We start from the raw sequence: 18713 nt of genomic DNA on the forward strand, positions 1-18713 counted from the left end.
GTCATCTAAGTGACGATAGGCGCCTCCAGGAGCAGGAGGAAGTGGCCACCTGGGGAGACAGGCAGCATTGTCAGCTCTGGAATGAAGGCCTGCACAGAGAGGAGCCTTATTTACACAGCGGGGAAGTTTTCTTTGCTTTATGGAGAATGTGTGGATGAACGGAGGAGGCTTTTCATGCATGTAGACACTGACACAATTGTTTCCTTAGTTTACTTTGCTATTTCAGAGGGGTGGGCAGCAGACTTTACGAAACAAGCTTTCAACAAGTGCGTAATGCTGGGTCATTGTGCCGCTCGGCTGATCCCACATTACACAGCCGACACTCCAGCACTCTTCCTTTGACTTGCTGGGGGGGTTTCTCCTCCAGTTGTTTCCCCTTTAGGCCCCAGCTTTGGTGTCAAATATAGATTTAAGGCCCGTCGAGCTCTGGTTTTCGAAACAACTAATACAAAAGTAGACCCACAACAAAGTCTGCAGACTATCATGAATTACACATGTAGGAAAAAGAATAAAATGAGATGATTATCAGCGATCATTGCGATCTGTGAATTGTTTTTGTAATTCTGACCAAAGTTTGGATGATGAAATTGCTCAAGACAACTTTGATAAACACCAACTGCAGTCCACATGAGAGCAAATGGGGTGAATGTCCTCCTTTTTGCTATAATGAACTCAGTACTGTACATCTGCTGCCTGCTGTTGTGGTAACGTGAGATGTGCCTACAAGCGTCGGACCAGATCTGCACCAGTTTACCCCCCTAAGCGCTCCTCAGTCGTTAATGTCACATTTTGTGTGAATGTACTCAGCAAAGAGAAGCTATCTAAACCCTCTGAAGGAAAGGGGACTGCTCAAAGCCCCCACATGGCTGTAAGCCTGGAATAGCTTCACCACCATTACAAGGTGAAGGTTTATGACGCAAACACACTTACAAACCCTGCAAATGTGGAATGTGGGACGCTTGCGTGGGGCCATCTGACCAACACATCATTCTTCCACAGAAGATGAGATGAAGCATTTTTCCAGCACAAAGGCCTGTTTTGTTTTGATTGGTTGAATGTTCAGATCTGACTCTCATTACAAGATGTAATCAGGACAAGATCAAAGACACCGATCTCTCAGAATGCCATGTTACACTCCTTCAGTGATCCTATCCAGATTTCTGCTGGATCCCATCTGTCAAGCCTTCAGATTAAAGAGCACCACAGAGGATCGGGCTCACCCCACAAAACTGGTTCTTGATGAGGGGGGGAAACATTGTGCACTTCAAGAATATCCCACTAAAGTGCAAAATGAAGGATCAAAGTTCTCTGTTTCCATCACAAGGACGTTTGCTGGTTGTTTCAGTCACGAACAGAGACGTGGGAACGCGCCGACGGGGGCCAAACCTCACAGGTAGAATCAGTGCTGTGCTTTATAGATCTGGAATGGCTGCCCCTGAGACCCAGAGCCAGATAGCAGTTAAAGTGGAGGGAGGAAAAAAGGTTCTGGGGTTAAATCATTACTAGCAGGGAGCTCTGTGGACGACTAACTGGCTTGGACAGCAGAGGAGGCTTCTGGGTAAAATTCATGTGACAGGTCAATTACAGCACATCCCCTCAACAAGGACAGATACAAGCATGCAGTACACACACACACACACACACACACACACACACACACACACACACTCACTTAACAGCTGATTTATGAGCTGCAGATCCTGGAGGTGGGAGGCAGTGCCATCTTTTCCCAGTCATGTTTTCAGGGGAGGGGCTATCAAAAGAAGACAGGATGGCAGGCAGCAATGCAATTATCACATACATCAGGCTGAAAGATCCTGCAGAACATCCAGTGCAAAATTGGAGGGATGATTGGTGTTCTCGGTCCTGCAGGATAGAAATCAATCAAAGGAGACCTGATTTATTAGGTTCTGAAAGCATTCTTTCATTGAAGCCCAGCTCAGAGTTGTTCAGATCCAACAATGATGCGCTTATAGTCTGTATTTGGGTTTGAATGAGACGGTGTTGTCTCATCTCTTTCCTTTTCATATCAACCCTGATCAATGCCTGATTCATACCAGTGCTACAAACATATAATGAACCACAGCAGTGAAATGTGGGATTTTTCTTTCCCCTCCAGCAACTTTCAATCAGCAGAGATGATAAAAACAAGTATGACCTGATGCTTGCCTGTTGTAACTTTAGTGAAATTAACTGGATTTCACAGTCCCAGTGTCAAACCCGGATCCCTCAATGACTTTATCCACCACATCATGGGAGTAACTGAAATAGTTTATGGTGACATGTTGCTCAACAGATGCACAGAACCAGTCAGCAGCGCCCTCATAGAGGAGGTGATCCCGTATACTGGTAACGAAGACAAAGGGCAGCATTGAGCTCACTCTTGAAAGAATCTACCTTTATTTACTTGACTAATCCCTGTTGTTAACTTGCACTTAACATTCGGGAATAACTTCCTCTGCCATGACACAAATGAGGATGAAAGACCATGCGTTACACCCACTCCCCTAACATACACAAACACACATACACACGGAATACAATAAGTTGACAGGTGAAGGTGTGCGATGGATGTCTCAGTGGGCGGGTGCCTTAGGGTGAGGGGTGTGGGCCACTGGCTTGGGTGAACCAACACCACTTCTCTTGCATGACCTGCAGTTGAACTCAGACCTGTGAGAAAATAACAGCTCCTCCAATTAGGCTGCCAGTGTTTCACCTCCCCACACAACAATTAGCCTGGAGAAGAGCTCCAGCCAGTGCAGACATGCAGTGGAAAGTTCACTGCCTGCCTGTGAGACTCTGTTTTCACAAGACTGTTTAGCAGAAAAAATGTTTGCAGTGATTACCTGCAATTAACATGGATACAGTGTCCCTGCTGCAGAGGCATCTGTGACTGACGGCGAGCTTGACTCACCGCTCATTCCTGGAGGGGGGGGTGCGGCTAATGCATTTGACATCAAGACAGTTTTAACCATCACAATGAAATGATTTCAGACTCACTAATGAATCCATTTAAACATCAACAACTGCCCCCAAAAGCTGAAAACTGAATTTAAAAGATTTACATCCACAATGTAATTTAGCATTAGAGCCTGGAAATCCAGCTAATCTATGACTGAAGGTTTTGCTGCTTCTGTGCTACTTTCACAGCAGTCTTGATTAGTCTTACAATTGAGTGAATGCATCCAGCAGTGTCCTTTGGCCCGTTTGTGACACCCAGTCACCACTTTTTGATTGAATTTTTGAGTCTTGAGGTGATTTTTCCTTTAAGGCTTCAGTTTAGGTCAGATTCTGAATAATCATTGTTGAGTCACTGAATACCCAAATGTCAACAAAGCAGCACGTGTCCCATGTCTGCCAACACGTCAGCATGGCCTTTCCACTTATTGGGACTTTTCAACATTAAGAAAATTTCCCAGATTTCAGAACAGATGGTTTCACAATCAGTGATTTCAAATACAAGATGATAGTAAGATTGCAGAGGGAGCTCTGGGAGCAGGGGATCATTTTTTTTCCCTTTATTTTGCCTGGAAATGATATAATAACGTAGGAGAATTAGTGAAGGTTCGTTTTCTGTAAAATTCTCCGTAATTCTGTTATTTTGGGAATTCAAAGCCCATGTATCCACCCCAGAATGCTGCCTTCCTGTTTCCTGCTGTAGGATCACACACCAGCACCACCCATGACCCTAATTAGGTTGATGGGTTGATGGTTTCTGGCCTTCTACTCTGAAGGTCAGGAGCAAATTTGGAACAATAAACGGCCACTAGAGGTTGCTGCAAACACAGAAAACATAAATGCCTTCAAGATGTTATTGTTCTGAAACTGGAAGATCACACCTTTAAAAATCCGACACTGCCAAAGGTGTGATGTGCCTGAACAAAAGGCGCTGGCGTCGATGCAGACGGGTTAGATATGCCGGTTAGCAAACAAGCACTTATGCAAACGTATAATCTCTCGTTCATTACATTCTTGTTTGGAGCGATGACATCACAGCCATTCAAATGGCAAACAAACAACCTGAGTAGAGAGTTTGAGAAAGCAATTTCCAAACTCTTTGCACCTACATTCATGGCCAGTGCATTAAACCAAACATGTTGGGTCGTACCTGCAAGAAGTGGAGGGCTGTGCATGCTAGACATACTTTGTGTGTTTACACAAGGTGTCAAAGCACAATACACATTACTGCTGCTCACCAGGGTTGTTTGCTTTGGAAATCATCCATGTCCGGTATCAACCACTAAAAATACACTTAAAGCCATTCCTGACATGTTCGGGGTCACAAAGGAGCCCTCAGGTTGACTACAGGGCGCGTTGTAGGCTGTTCGGATACAGATGACAGATGTCAGAGTGCAGCACACTTAATGTCCTTGTTCTCTTGAATAAGATTTACAGCAAACTATGACTAAGACACAATAAAAGCTTCTTCAATAATGGATCTGCCTGAACAACCTGTTAGGGCTTCTCTTACTGATTGATTTATGTTCACTTAAGGTGACCCGATCGTCAACTTGTGAGCTGGTCGGAAGGAATACACAACACCCAAAAGCTTTGTTGGATTTGTTAGATTTGACACATTAAACCTCACCAATTTCCTGCCTGAATGAAGTTAAAACCACTGGGAATTTACATTTTTGCCATTTTATTAAGTGCTTTTAAATACAAACACAAAATAGCATATGCTGTATTAAAAATCATCGTACACAAAGCTAAAAAAAAGAAAACTGCAAACAAGCTTATCAAACAGGCATATTTACACCAGAAAAATACTGCACTTTTCATATGAAACGATAACAAATAAGAAGAAATCTGTGTGAATCCAAAAGGCAAAACTTTTCCATGAAAAGTCTTTGGAGGAGTCAGCGGAAGTCCCCCAGAGACAGTGTAAAGGCTGCTCATTTAAGGTCTTTACGACTTTAAATGTACATTCGGGTCTGTGATTTACTCTTTATGATAATCGGAGGCGTCAACGTTGGCGCGGTTTTGGGGAAACAGTCAAAACCACAACAAAAATGAAGAAAACAGTCACAACCGCCTTCAATCCAGTTAAAAACAGTCATTGAAAAGTACTGTTTTCCAGAGCTATGCAAAAGACCATATACTTTATACTTTATACACATTTGTACAGTATCATACAGTGTATGGCTGAGCAGAAAAGGTTTTCAAACCGAAAAAATAAAAAGTTCAAGCTCTGCAGAGCAACACATGAACACGGCTGGAAAATCTGTCCAACCTCTGTTCTTTGCTCCGACAGGTTAAATTAATGTCACTGTAGAATATATACCTTTTATTGTGTCAAAGCTTCAAACACTTTCCTCTGAGACCAACAAGGCACTGTTGCCATTTAAAGGTACTTTTGTTTAGCAGTGAAGTGACAACGCTACACGGAGACACTACAGTAAGGCAAATGTTGACACTTTGGCACATCACCGGAGGCACCTTTGAGGACCAGGCTTTACACATTTTAGAACTCCGTATATAGATTTTGACTGGACTTTGCGCGCTGTGTCTATGCAGCTCAGCACGGACGTGTATGACACCTTTCTTTTCAATATGCAAAAATCAAAACAGGCTACATTAGTAACAGTTTGAATGGCGCCAACGAGTTTCCAGACAGATTCTGAAAGGCTTTGCACACCACGTGGGCCTTTTTACAGTGATCCCGAGGCACTACTTGTTTCAGGTTTCAACAGTCTTTGCGCTTGTCGTCCTGGTCTAACTGACTGAGCGAGTCTCTGACTGCATCCTCAGCAGGCTCTCTCCCTCTGACGCCTCCATGGCTGCAGATGCAGTGGGAGTTTCTGAGCTTGAGAGGTCTTGATGTTCCAGAGGAGACATTCTTTCTCCACAAGCCCGGTCTGCCGCTCGCTCGCCCTCCCTCTTCATCCTCTCTTCTTCCTCCGCCTTCAGCCTTCGTTCTTCAGCCTCAATTTCCTCCGTGGTGGGAATGGAGTTCTTTTTGGGTCTTCCCTTGGGCTTAGTCGGGGCCTCGTGACCCCCTTTGAGCACCTAGAATGACACACAGACAATATTAGTAGACCGCTGTTGTAATAAATGGCAGCAACAGTCGACAGCCTGGCCTGCTATTATAGTCATTAAGTGAAGATGTATTACTACTGCAGCTCCTCTCTGCACTCATTCATCTTTAATGATTTCATGCCTTTTCTCTTCTCACTTGTTGACCCTTCTACAAAAGTGTTTGCTCACACTGTCGTCATCGTGGGTCACAGGTCACACCACACCCTCGCTTCCACAGCCTGCCATGCCGCTACCTGAACCTCCTCATAATGCAAACCAGCATGACACCGGCACTTAGCAAAGCTTACATTTTAAAAGCTTTGGAAGCATTTTCCACTCCTTCCCAGACCTGCGGGGCTTTTATCACTCACCATTTTCTTCCACTTCATGCGTCTGTTCTGGTACCATGTCTTCACCTGCAGCTGAGTGAGTCCAAGAGACTGGGCCAGGTCCAGCCTGTGAAATCACATCCAAGTAAAACTGCATGTTATAAACGACTTTCATTTGTGTTCTAATTCTGGATTTTTGCCACATGCTTGAACAATGACTACTTCTGGATTTTAGGTTTCTTGACCAAACAATGGTGTAACTTATTGGTTTTCCCCCAATATAAAGAAAAGAAGTGGAGATAATTGAACAACATTAATAATTTTATGGCTGTAATATGCAATAAATTTCTACGACTCATCTTAACAGAGAAAAGCAGGCAGACATATGTACAGAGAAGCAGACACATGACGGCTCTGATATAAATGTGATGAAAGACTAGATGGAGATTATATATTTGTGGGTTCGGGATGTGCACATGGGAAGCGGTGACAGCGTGGTTGCAGTGGCGTGGAAAATTGAAGTATTATAATAATAACAATAATATTCTAATCAGCCTGTCTGTGTGAAGTGCCAGATGTCATTAATCACATCATAATTATAAGTTGCTCATGAAAGCGCCACAACAGCAGAACTTGAGTTTGAGACTGTACGTACAGCTAGACAGCAGTGGGAGCTGCTCAGGATATTCCCGAATGTTTCCAGCACATGTGTTGATCCATGACTAATAGGTTGGTGTGTAAGGTGATCCATTTGGAAGTAAGCATTAAAGCCAAGAAGGTATCCGTTTGTGAGGGAAACGTCTACTTATCCAAGTAACTCTTTAAATGGGATTTCCTCTCCTGCTGCTCTTCCCAACCCCTTTAACAGTCAGATGAAGGAAACCTGACCCCTACTGGACCCCAGTTAATGGAGCTGACTTTCCTTTGATGATAAAAGAGGATGCAGAAAAAGAGACGGGATGTGAGCAGAATGTTAAATGCAGAGAAGCCGCAGACCACTGAAACGCCCAGGATTCTCTACATAGGCCGATACTTTACAGAAAGAGCTGTGTGGGGGGAGTTTATGTGTCTGGGAGCTCCAAATGTCAACAGACTTGCAGGCAATCCAGCTGTCAATTAAAGTCTGCTATCACACATGACCTCCTTTGTGGAAGATCAACATCAGCTCACTGATTCATGGTCATTGGTTCTGAGTAGAGAGGAAGGGCCCGCTTCCAACACCAGTCCCTCCCTCCCAACAAGGCTTTATTCACCGCCTTCATCTTCACCAGATCTTGTGTAGCTGAAGGTGTTTTCAGTGATTATTACATAAATAACGGTGATGATAAAATCATTACTGTCCTCTGGCAACTCTCTGCAGGTGCATTCTCAGTTTGGTTTCCTCTGGCGGGCCCCCACACATCGTCGCTCCGAGACACAACACAGAGCGGGAGTGCTCACGTTATCTTTGATCTGGTACTTAAAGGCTGGATTTGAATTTTCAATAGCAGCTGGATATTTAATTAATTTTCTGACACTGTGTCAGAATTTTGACATATTACTCTGCTAAAGGAACCTGCTCTAGAACCTCCAGGTCCCTGCTATATTAAGATATTAAGTTGAGGAATGGCACCCCTCCAGCCCCCCAGGCAAGCACACACACACACACACACACACACACACACACACACACAAGGTTTTATGATTCTTTTAATATACTATTCAGCCATACTAAAGGTAGCCTGCAGGCTAATATACATGACAGCCATGCAGTAAAACTGGGAAATATGCAGTGATTTCACCTCATGTGCTCTTAAAATTGTTGCACAATATATATACGCATATGTATATATAGAAATGTAGAAGCAGATCTGATGTGAGTGGCAGTATTTGTGTCTTTGTGTAGATAGCTGTACTTTCAATACACCTGTAAGTGTGTGAAATGATTGGCAGCTAACCGCTGAAAGACATTTCTCTTGGCTTGTTTTGGCCAACATGCCGGTGTTTTTTAGTGGGATCTTAAGGGGTTAAATATCTTCATGTTGTCTCAACTGGAAGGCTGAGGTAATGCCCTGGCTTAGACAAACACACATCACGGGAGGCGTTCCCCGAAGAATAAATCATGAATTATGATCTGGATTAACCACTTCTTTACAATTACCGTTGTGATTTTGTGAAGGAGTGAACATGCTGTGCACTACCAACACACACTCTGGAAGGTGCGCAGGTTATCAAATTGTCACTCAGGTATGACTCTTGATGACTTCAGCATTCACGACTTTTACCATAGCTGCCGATGGCTTTGCTGTGTGCGCCTTAAATTGCTTGAGCAGAAGTGTATTTATGGAGTGTGTTTCACACCCTGTTCTTTTTAAGCACATTTTTTGGCCATGTGCGTTAAAAGAATCATGTCCACCTCTCCTCAAGGTATCATCAACAGACCTGTCGGTACAGTGTGAGACGACTGACTGAAGTCCAGTTACCAACCGGTTAAATACCAGAGAAATGCTGTGTGACAGCGTTTCTCCTGCATGGTAAAAGAATTACTCAGCGTCAGGTTGTGTTAGTTATGTTTCAAGTTTGTTCAAATTTCTTTCTAGCTAGTCAGAGGTGAGCATTCAGACTGCACTGACCTGTCAGGCGTTGACAGGTACTTCTGCTTCTGGAACTTTTTCTCCAGGCCCATCAGCTGCACCTCAGTGAAGATGGTGCGGCTGCGCCGGGGCTTCTTCAGCCGCGGGGTGCTGCTCTCTGTCTCCGACTCGCTGCTGATGCTGAGGGGCGTCTGGCTTGGTGACGGCTCTGAGGTCCGGTGATGTTGCGGCGACAGCAAGGGCAGATGTGAGGAGGCAGAGCCGCAAGGAGAGGAGCCCTGAGGAAGGTGGGGGGGCTGCCGGGTGATGACTGACAGAAGGGGGTAGGCACGGAGTGTTGAAGAGCCTGCAGGGACGCACAACAAAGAACACAGTTATGTCTGGTGCGACCCTAAGCGAGCTCTAACGAGCCTTTCAGTTTCGCTGGGTGCGTATCGAGCGGCTATAATTGCTCAGACAGGTTCACTTTTTAATTGCCTTGTGTAGGCTTTGAAAAGTGTTTTGCTTTTGACCTGGTCCATGTAGAGGGCTGTGATCCCAATGACGCAGACTGTGCTTTACACCACTCCTCTGACCCCTTCAAAGGACTTGATTATTTTTCAGAGGTTGTTAAATACTTCCTGCCCACTGGCTGACAGAGTGATGCACCTCCACGCACATGCACGCGTAGAACGAGCCGTAATGAACCTGGGAAGTGCTAAATCAACCACTAAACTTTTCCAGGCTCTCGCCCTTGCGGCTTTACGGAGGCATTCACACGTGCGCTCGTGGAGGGTCACTTTGATTTTTTTGCTCCTTCTCTCGCAGCAGACGGAAGAATCGAGACGCCAGAATCAATAAAAGAAATGTCTGGAGCCAAAGTCAGAGCAAAGGAGAGGATGCTGAGGGTCGAGTCTAAAACCTGCCAGGAAAATTCCAGCAGCTTCAGATGTGAAAAGAAAAAAAACATGAAAGAAGTCATGAATTTGATTTCACAAGTCAGAACTGGGCAGAACTTAACGCTGGGCCTGATAGGAGGGGCGGGGAGTACTCAGAGGAGGGTTCTGGTAGCAGAGGTGCAGAAAGAAGCCAAACACAGACAGATACATACAAGTAGATACAAATTCTTCTCATCAAAGAAGAAACATTTCTGTCCAAATGGCAACACGTGCATCTCTCTAACCGACTTTAGTCATGCAAACTGTTCACAACACTGGCTTGAGACAAGTATGCACACACACACACACACACACCAGACACTGCCATGGGCTAATCATGACATCATAGGTGCTGATGTCATAACTAATCCGCCTGTGTGACATTGCTATTGTTGCTACAGGTCTGGACAGGAAAAGCATTTTTCTGGGCTGTCTTTTCCTTCAGACATTTCCATTTAGATTGTTTTTTCTCTCCGTCGATATGATATGTGTGACCAGTGGACTGACTGATGAATCATCTCTAAGGAAATTATAATTGGTACTGAATGGGGAGGGAAGCTGATCATCTCAGGAAATCCCTTTTCAACAGAGAGCTTGCAGATGTCCCAAAAAGAGCCGGAGAAGAGACAAAAACGGGCCTGGTGATGACTTTCCACTTACAGTGACGCCATCTCCTTAAGACAGGCTGTTGACAAGTGCCAGCATGCTGTCAATAGTCTACAAATAAACCGCTGCAAGAGTGCGTCTTAGCTGGACGCATGCAGGAGACACAGCAGCTGAGAAGAAGGCTGCACGCAGACTTTAGCAGTGACTGGTTGCTCCACTGATCTTGTGTTTACGATGTATAATGAAGCGATGTTTCAAATACAGAATAAACACATCTATTAAATGCAAAATTCATGACATGTTACCCACATTGAGCTGCTCCTTATCAGAACACACTGTCACTGTGGTGCTGTCATGCGTGAGTCAATGCTTCACTATGACAAGCGTGCGTGCACTTTTACACAGACGTTTGAGGCTGTTCTGCTGTGGAGAGTCTGGTGATAAGGTGATAGGATTTTTTTTTTTAATATATGTTTTACTTGCCCTTTGAGCAGAGTTGGATGGGATAGAGAGGTGGGGGAGGGTGGGGGGGGGGGTCTTCAGCTGCCAAAATGAAAGACTTTCCCCTTTGAACCACATAACAAGTTAGAGCAAATTAATTGTGGTTGATCACCGTAGACCCACTGACAAAATGTGTCCCATGAAGGTTTCAGCTGGCATTTGATCAACATAAGTAGAATCAGTCTGTGGTTGAAAAGATTGTTTTCCTGATAAGTGATCGTCAGCTGTCGAGATAAATGTAATAGGACGAGAAAATAATTGAGGGTTCACAATCGTGGAAGGCGTGCAGCCTTTTTTCCTCCAACTGTGTACAAGCATGCATGCATTCTTTACCTCAGCGTGTTGACGTGGGTGTAATCAAGCTTCTTAATCCGGCTTAGTGCTTAATGGGGGACCGCGTTGTCTTCAGTAGATTAGTAGTTTTTTTTAAAAACCGCATACAATCCTTTGCTCACCTGGATTTCACTTATATGCCCCAACCGGTACCAAAGTGATTACGCAGCAGCCCTCCGGCAGCACGCATGCACGTGCGTGCGCGTCTTTCTTTTTTGTTAATTTTTCATCATGCTGTCAAGTGAGATTTCACAACAGTTGATCTTAATCTTTCTCACCTCTTGGAGAGAACACTGCTAAAAGCCCTGCCCTGGTTCCTGCTGAGAGACAGGCCTCCAGCCTGACATTATCTGGTTCAGTGTCCACTTACAGTTTAAAATAAAGTGTCCTGTCTGACTTGTGATATTTCAGTGTCAGAGCAAAGAGCGGGATCAATTGGATCAACCTTTTCAAACCACTCTGTGGGTACATTTGTCTTTCAGCGGCCTCCGCTGGCTGTAGGAGGTAACCGCGTATTCTCCTGCAGGAGTCGCTGAAGTCCGTTTGGAGCAGCAGCAGAAGTCTGACAGCTTCTATATCAAGCACCTAAAGCCATTGATGTTGGGGAATATACTGTGTCTCACACCTCCGCTGCTACAAATAAGTAGTGGGCCCAGATAAAATTACTTTATCCTTCCGAACAGAGGGGTGCCATTCAGAGTGCCCCCAGCACGTCCATATCAGACGGATGAGAGAATCGCTCCTCCTTATTTTTATCCAGCCAAAACTGTCATCATCAAATTTCGGAGGTTATTATTTCAGACTTCAGGGCAATTATCCTAATGGTTACTGCGGTGCAACAGTCCTCGAAGCTGTTTGAACTCATCGGAAATGACTGTTGAAAAGCTCATTTTGTAATTATTTTCTTTTATTGATGTTTAGCTGTGTGATTATGTTTTTCTTAAACGAGGCCTTTTATTCCGAACAGCTGTACACTGGATAAGAAAAACTCTTCCACAGTAATTTCAACGAAAAAGCTTTGCAACACTTGAGTTTCTGAAACTGGGCTGCAGATGATGTCCCTCTGACAATCAGGTGTAACCACGCTGCGTCCTACGCAATCCCCCAAGCATCGAGCTCACTCACGCTTTTATTATTTTCAGCTCTTTATTACAATTATTTTCTCAATTCAGCCCACCAGGAGACGCACAACAAAAATAATTGTAAAAAAAAAATCCGGTAAGTCGTTAAACTTTATAGATGCACGGAAATAGTTGATTTCCCCATTAATATATATGAAATAATCTCTTGTGATTTTTACATGAAATATATAGATTGTATCTAAATGTGATAACAAATATAATTAGATAAGGGATGGGAAAAAGAGGAAATTTCTTTCTGGAATCGTAGGTGAAGTGCGAGATTATTTAATATATTTAAATCACATGTTCATATAACTCTTTTATTTTCGTACAAGTGGGGAATAATAAAATGTGACATTTTTCTGGATCATCTACTTTGGTCTAATTAGTCGGGGAGAAAAGTCAAAGGTGAAGTTAAAACAGGAGGCGGTCTTACCGGAGCAGGAGTGGAGCGGTTTGGGTCGGACGATGAGCGAAGGACACACCGAGTAGAGAGAAAGTTTCTCGAAATAATCACACGTCTCTTTAGAGAGGATCTCATCAATCATGAACGTCTTGTAGCGTCTTCTGGCAGCCTTCAATTGCCCGGGGGAGGAGAGCCTGAGTTCGGCCTGACAGTGCATGATGTCCCGGTGCGCCGCGTCTCAACTTTGGTCTGCGATGATGTCTCTGCTCACGGAAAGCTCGGATGCGCCTGTTCCGCTCACAAATAAAACATGATCTTTCTGTTGAAAAAGAAAACTGCAGCAAACCTTGGTCTGCAGGTCCAGATTAAGGTCGGGTTAGGTCTTCAATTGGAGCTGCGCACCGCGCCGCGTTACTAATGCACTGATAGAGCGAAAGCGCACACCCACAGCTATATAAACCATCCCTGAACACACTCATCCCTCTCTCTACCTCTCTCTCTCTCTCTCTCCCAATGTGTGCATGCGCGTGTGTGGGTGTGTGCGTGTGTTTACCCATCAGAGACGTCCTCTCGAAACTTTAATTACAATTTCTTTGGAACCTGATTTGATTATTATTTGTCTGGAAAATGTTTGACAGACTAAAATTAATAGAACAATTTAATCTATCTATCTATCTATCTATCTATCTATCTATCTATCTATCTATCTATCTATCTATCTATCTATCTGGGTTAAATTAATTACTTAAGTCAGATTTATATAATATTTATGTACTGTGTTTAAACAGACAATAATAATAATAATACTAATAATAATAATAATAACAATAATAATAATAACTAATGTTAACTTGGGCAAATAAAATATGCGCAAAATATACATTGTATTATAAATATCTATAGTTGTTTAAGTTTTAATTTATTAAAGAAATATAGGACAAATAAAAACAAAACAAACGTTATAATCATTTATTATTATTGTATTATTATTGTTATTGTTGTTATTATTATTATTACTAGTGGTCGATTTTTTTGGATTTAGGGAAATCTTTTAGTGTTGTTTTGTGCATGTGTGTTGATTTGGTTCAGAACAGCAGACTGGAATAAGGAATAATGTTCTCCTTTCTAAACATGCTGTTGCGTGCAGTGGTGCCGCTGAGGAACCGGAGCCCGTAGGAACACAGCTCATCTCTGTCTCCGATGGCCGGACTGCTGGACTGGACCAGATCAGGCAGGACAGGTCCCTCTCTGACAGACCTGAGCTACAAAACTTCTCCTCTGAAGACAAAACTATTTTAAGTGCTCTCTGCAAACAGTGGTTGATGTTTTTGGTCTGTATATTATAGTGTCAAATAATAATATTTAGTGTTAAGACACTTTTCTGGACGAAACTGATCCGGCGGACAGACAACGAGCCGGTCCCGATAGACCTGCATGTCGGGTGAACTCAACAACCCGCCGTGGACGGTCCAAGGTCTCTTCACACGTGCACTGAGGGGTTGCAGGATTGGGGGAGGGGGTGGGGGTCCCGGTGCGTTTGAAATGACTTCTGGAAACACGCTTCTATATAAGTCCACCAGCAGCGGCGGTGCTACCGAGCGGCCTCCTGCACTAATCCGCCCGCTGCAGGGCTGGAGACGCCAGAAGGATCAACTCATTACATCAACTATGCTGCAACCGAAGCGGCGTCCGGACCTTCCCAGTACCGACACCAGCACAGGATCCTCTCTATTAGAGCGATTTGGCTAAATCAGAGACGAGGCGGGCGCACAGCTTAGTGAGAATGCACCTCCACCTCTGAATGGATTTGTGTGGGGAGGGGAGGCCGCTGCTGCCCCCGGCGTACTTTCAGAAGGATAGATTATGACCTCGGCGCGGACATTAAGGGATTTCTTCAACACTGTTGGAAGGGAGAGACAGCGGTTCGATCGCGACGGGCTGTGCGCAACGCGACACGTTTGAGACCAAGCTCCGGCTAAATCCGGGCTGGAACAATAGGCGCCTCCTGTTACGTCTGTGAAGCCAAAGAACCGTGCCCCTTTTCTTAATTGGCGTAAAGACCGTCCTTCCAAACGCGCACTCGCCCACTGAGAAACCACCGGAAACATAATTGCGCGCTGTAAAGTGAACAGTGTCGGGTCGCTGTGGGCGCACGAAATCCTCCTGAACGGAAAGGTCACATGCGGAGCTGATCGTGTGGCGCGGTTATATTTAACATGTTAATTGATTCAATGAAAAGATGCAAGTGACGCCACATGTAGATTAGTTGGTAACCCGCTGCACAAGCCTATTAGTTACAGGGGGGCCATTTATAGGAGCAGATAAGTCCACGTATGCGGCTATAATGGCATGAAGCATCAACATACAATAGATCACTTAGTGGCATACACAGAAGGCTGGAAATAGCATCCATGGTGAAGAACCCAACAGACATCTGTCATGGAGCCGAAGAAAGAGACACAGCCTCAAATCAGTGGAACTTTATAGCAAAGCAAATTGAAAGTGTTTGTCATACAGGCAGACAAGTTAAAAAAATAAAAGTCCATTTTTACAAAGATCAACACATTAAGAAAGGCTGCAGCCTGTTACTGTAAAAGTTTTGCTGCTGGAATCTTTAGTAAATGTTTCTTTTTGCTTTGTAAAAGACCTGGAAGGAAAGTTCTGAGAGCACCGTTTAAAGACTTTTTTTTTTTAAAGATCAAATAAAAACAGTCCAATACTCTATATCTTTTTCTTTTCTCAAAAGCATTTTTGTTTCCATCCCAATTTCAGCGACAGCAAAGAAGAGTCTTTCCCTCGAAATTCCTGCAAAAAAACCTGAAAGAAATCCCAAGGATGCGTGGGCAGAAATTTAAAAACATCTGTAAAAAACAAAAGTGGCTCCAAAGCCTAAATGATTCAACGTCCAGAGTGGTTTGTTCCTGTACAAACAACCTGAGCAGAGTTCGAAAAACCAGCACAGTCTTTTCTGGAACCTATGCGGTGTCTCAGTATCGTCGCCACCTATTGTCTTGGAAGCTGCGGCTGTTGCTCCAGTCGTCGTGATGTTTACTGCCGCCTCTGTTGTCGTGGTGGCGATTGGTGTTCCTGTCTTTATGCTGATGATAGCCGGCCCAGCTGTGCTCCTGATGACGGCTGGAACCTGGTCCATCATTGTGGTGCTGGTTCCTGCCAGTGCTGTTCTTCTGGGATGCTGGGTGCTGGTAAGGGGTGTTATGGTGCTGCCTGGAGCCTGCTCGGACAGATTTTCCACCTGCCAGCTGCCTCTGCTGATGAGAGGGGCCGCTGTTCAACTGCTGGACCTGCTGCGTGTGGAGCTGCCACATCATATTCACCTGGAGATGAAGGGAAAGAAAACAGAATAGGACCTGTTCTGGCTTCCTTCTGCAAGAACTGTGGAGCTTACCGCAGCGTTCCTCTGCGGGTTATCAGGAGACGAGTGGGACCTCTGAATGAGGGGTGGAGGAGTGTAGGGAGAAGAAGTGAACTGGACAGGATTCCTGCAAGAGTTCCCAGCAAAATCCATTTGGTCAACACTTACAAACTGGCAGGTTATTTCTTTAATTGGAATAAAAGTATAAAAATGAATGCCAGTGAACAAAGGTGTCAGGATGAACAAGTTATGTTATAAATATGCAGTTTGCAAGCATTTTGGACAGTGGCTGAATCAACATTTTTATGTATTAAATGACTTAACTGCCTATTTAAAGACCTTCATACCTTTGGCCATGAAGATCCAGCGAATCAGTTGGACTTTTCTGAGCATTGTTGCCATGGCTACTCCCTGTGGAGTGCAAACAGAAGCATACATGTTATTGGAACAGAACACAATGGTAAAATTTGCTTCTTTAACTTCACTTTCTATTCAACTTAGTGGCAACATCTTAGTCTTATGAAATTTTGCTTGTTGTGATGATGTTCATTATTAGTAACTAGTTCAGTATTAGTAACTAGTAACTCTACAGATTTGCATAAATGGTTAAAGTTGAAATAAGAAAGTCAAGAGTCTGAACAGATAATTGGACCCTTATCCCAGTACCTCAAAACATAGAAAACAAACAAACCAGACGTTAGTGCTCACGAGAAGGAGCATGTTAAACTGTGTGTGTGTGTGTGAGTGTTACGGCAGTTCATTCACTGCCTGTTAACACCAACGACGATCTCAATTTCTCTCTCTCCTTTGTTATGCGTCCTCTACACAACATCACATTCATGAAGTTCCTCTCAGTCAACAGTCGATTATGGTATATACAGGATAAATACCTGACAGCAGGCACGTATGAACATCGTATGTCTATGCCTGGCTGTCCTGACAGCTTTATATGATCTTTGTAAGTGGCAAAAGATAAATTACCCAAAGGAGAAAAAACACAGTAGGCAAAAAGTAGGAAGGTCTTTTACATTATCATTTCCTGTTATTTGTATAATTGTAAGTAAAACTATTACCGGTAGTACCAAACAATAACATAATGAATTTAAATTGCTTCCAGTTTTGCACATTTACTCAAGATAAGGGAGAACAAGCCTTCATGTGTGAAAACTTTACAGAGCTGTTTTACATGACAAGATAAAAACAAATTAGAGCAAATATAGGAAGAAAAGAAATTCATTTTTAAAAGCCTACAAACACTAAAAACGTGGCTGGAAGTTTTGCCACTGCAGGCTGGAGACTAAAGTGACATTTTGCTGCCCTCTCCTGTTTATTAAAAATGCCTGATATTTATTTATATTAATGTATTGAGTTGGTTTTCTCCACGTTATTTTGAATCGTTTTCTTAATTTCGACAGAAATAATTTATTCTGCTTAAATCTTACATTTGATGTTTAAAAAGATTCAATACTGAAGTCACACTTGATATGTAAATAAATAAAAAAGATAAATATGCTAGAGAAAACCTGTGGTCTATAATGCTAAAAGTGGTCAATAATGTTAAAAGATGCGGACACACCTGATCTGAACTGGACGTGGAGGTTTCTCCTGTACAGCGGGATCCCGTCCAGCAGTTGCATAGCGTACGGAACCGACACCTCATGTTTGTAGACGGCGAAACCAAAGGATTTCTGCTTCCCATCAGAATCTTTAGGGATTCTAGTTCTGACAAGAGGTCCCGCCTGCAAAAGTAAGTAGTTATTTATGTGATTTAATAGCGAGCTGGGGCTAATCCTCGCTAGGCAATGAATGTTACTAATAATCTGCAAATTTAAATGGTCTCACAATCTATTCTTGCCACAGTATTAGATAAACTTGCAAAAAACGTACGCTACGCCGAAAGCGACTATTTTGCACTCTGTGGTGATTATTCTCAGAAATGATCGTGTCGTTAGCATTATGCTATTCAAACATATATCACGTTAGCTTTAGTTAACATTAGGAAAAACAGACCTGCAAAAACAGTTCAAATAGCAGCTCCTCCGTCACCCTTGGATCTAAATTTCTTATGAAAAGTGTTCGGTCCGTTTCCTCCTCTATCCCCATATTGTTTTCTAAACTGAGTGTAAATAAGTGTAACAAAATGCGACCTGAAAAATTAAACCGGAAGTGGGAGCGCGTCACAATAATCCCTCCTTTAAATGCCGTATTACTGTCGCTTCCGTCGTGAGTAGCAGCCTTTTTACGACACTAGTGTAAGTGGCGGTGAGATGAGACAATGAAAAGAGTTTGAATAAAAATTCAGACCTTTTCTTTGAAGACAGGTCACCGATGCTCCACAGAGCTAGATCACGCCGGAATGAATGTTTTAAAGGAGTCCTACATTCAATTAAAACTGAAGCTCTAAGCATTTAGCAATTCTGTTTCAACAGAAATTTTCAGAGTAATTTAAAATTATTCACTTTTAAGGAAATAACATAATGTATTCATTTGAATACCAGATTTCCACATGCAGGAGTTGCGCTCTAGTGAATCCATC

At 43.4% G+C, this 18713-nt stretch overlaps 2 protein-coding genes across 2 annotated transcripts; both read right to left on the reverse strand.

Annotated features, from left to right (window-relative positions):
• Positions 1-4619: 4619 nt before the first annotated feature.
• On the reverse strand, positions 4620-13237 carry barx2 (BARX homeobox 2). Its single transcript, XM_057050352.1, has 4 exons — positions 12835-13237; positions 8960-9266; positions 6390-6474; positions 4620-6009 (listed from the first exon to the last, which is right to left on the reverse strand). Exons 1-4 carry the CDS (start codon positions 13019-13021, stop codon positions 5716-5718), a joined length of 873 nt encoding a protein of 290 aa, XP_056906332.1. The 5' UTR covers positions 13022-13237; the 3' UTR covers positions 4620-5715.
• A 2032-nt stretch (positions 13238-15269) lies between these two features.
• On the reverse strand, positions 15270-18384 carry rbm7 (RNA binding motif protein 7). The gene is made up of 5 exons (XM_057050146.1): positions 18188-18384; positions 17754-17916; positions 16525-16588; positions 16211-16304; positions 15270-16139 (listed from the first exon to the last, which is right to left on the reverse strand). Exons 1-5 carry the CDS (start codon positions 18278-18280, stop codon positions 15792-15794), a joined length of 762 nt encoding a protein of 253 aa, XP_056906126.1. The 5' UTR covers positions 18281-18384; the 3' UTR covers positions 15270-15791.
• Positions 18385-18713: the final 329 nt, after the last annotated feature.

Source organism: Takifugu flavidus, chromosome 12, assembly GCF_003711565.1.
Source record: "Takifugu flavidus isolate HTHZ2018 chromosome 12, ASM371156v2, whole genome shotgun sequence".
Classification (NCBI taxonomy): domain Eukaryota; kingdom Metazoa; phylum Chordata; class Actinopteri; order Tetraodontiformes; family Tetraodontidae; genus Takifugu; species Takifugu flavidus.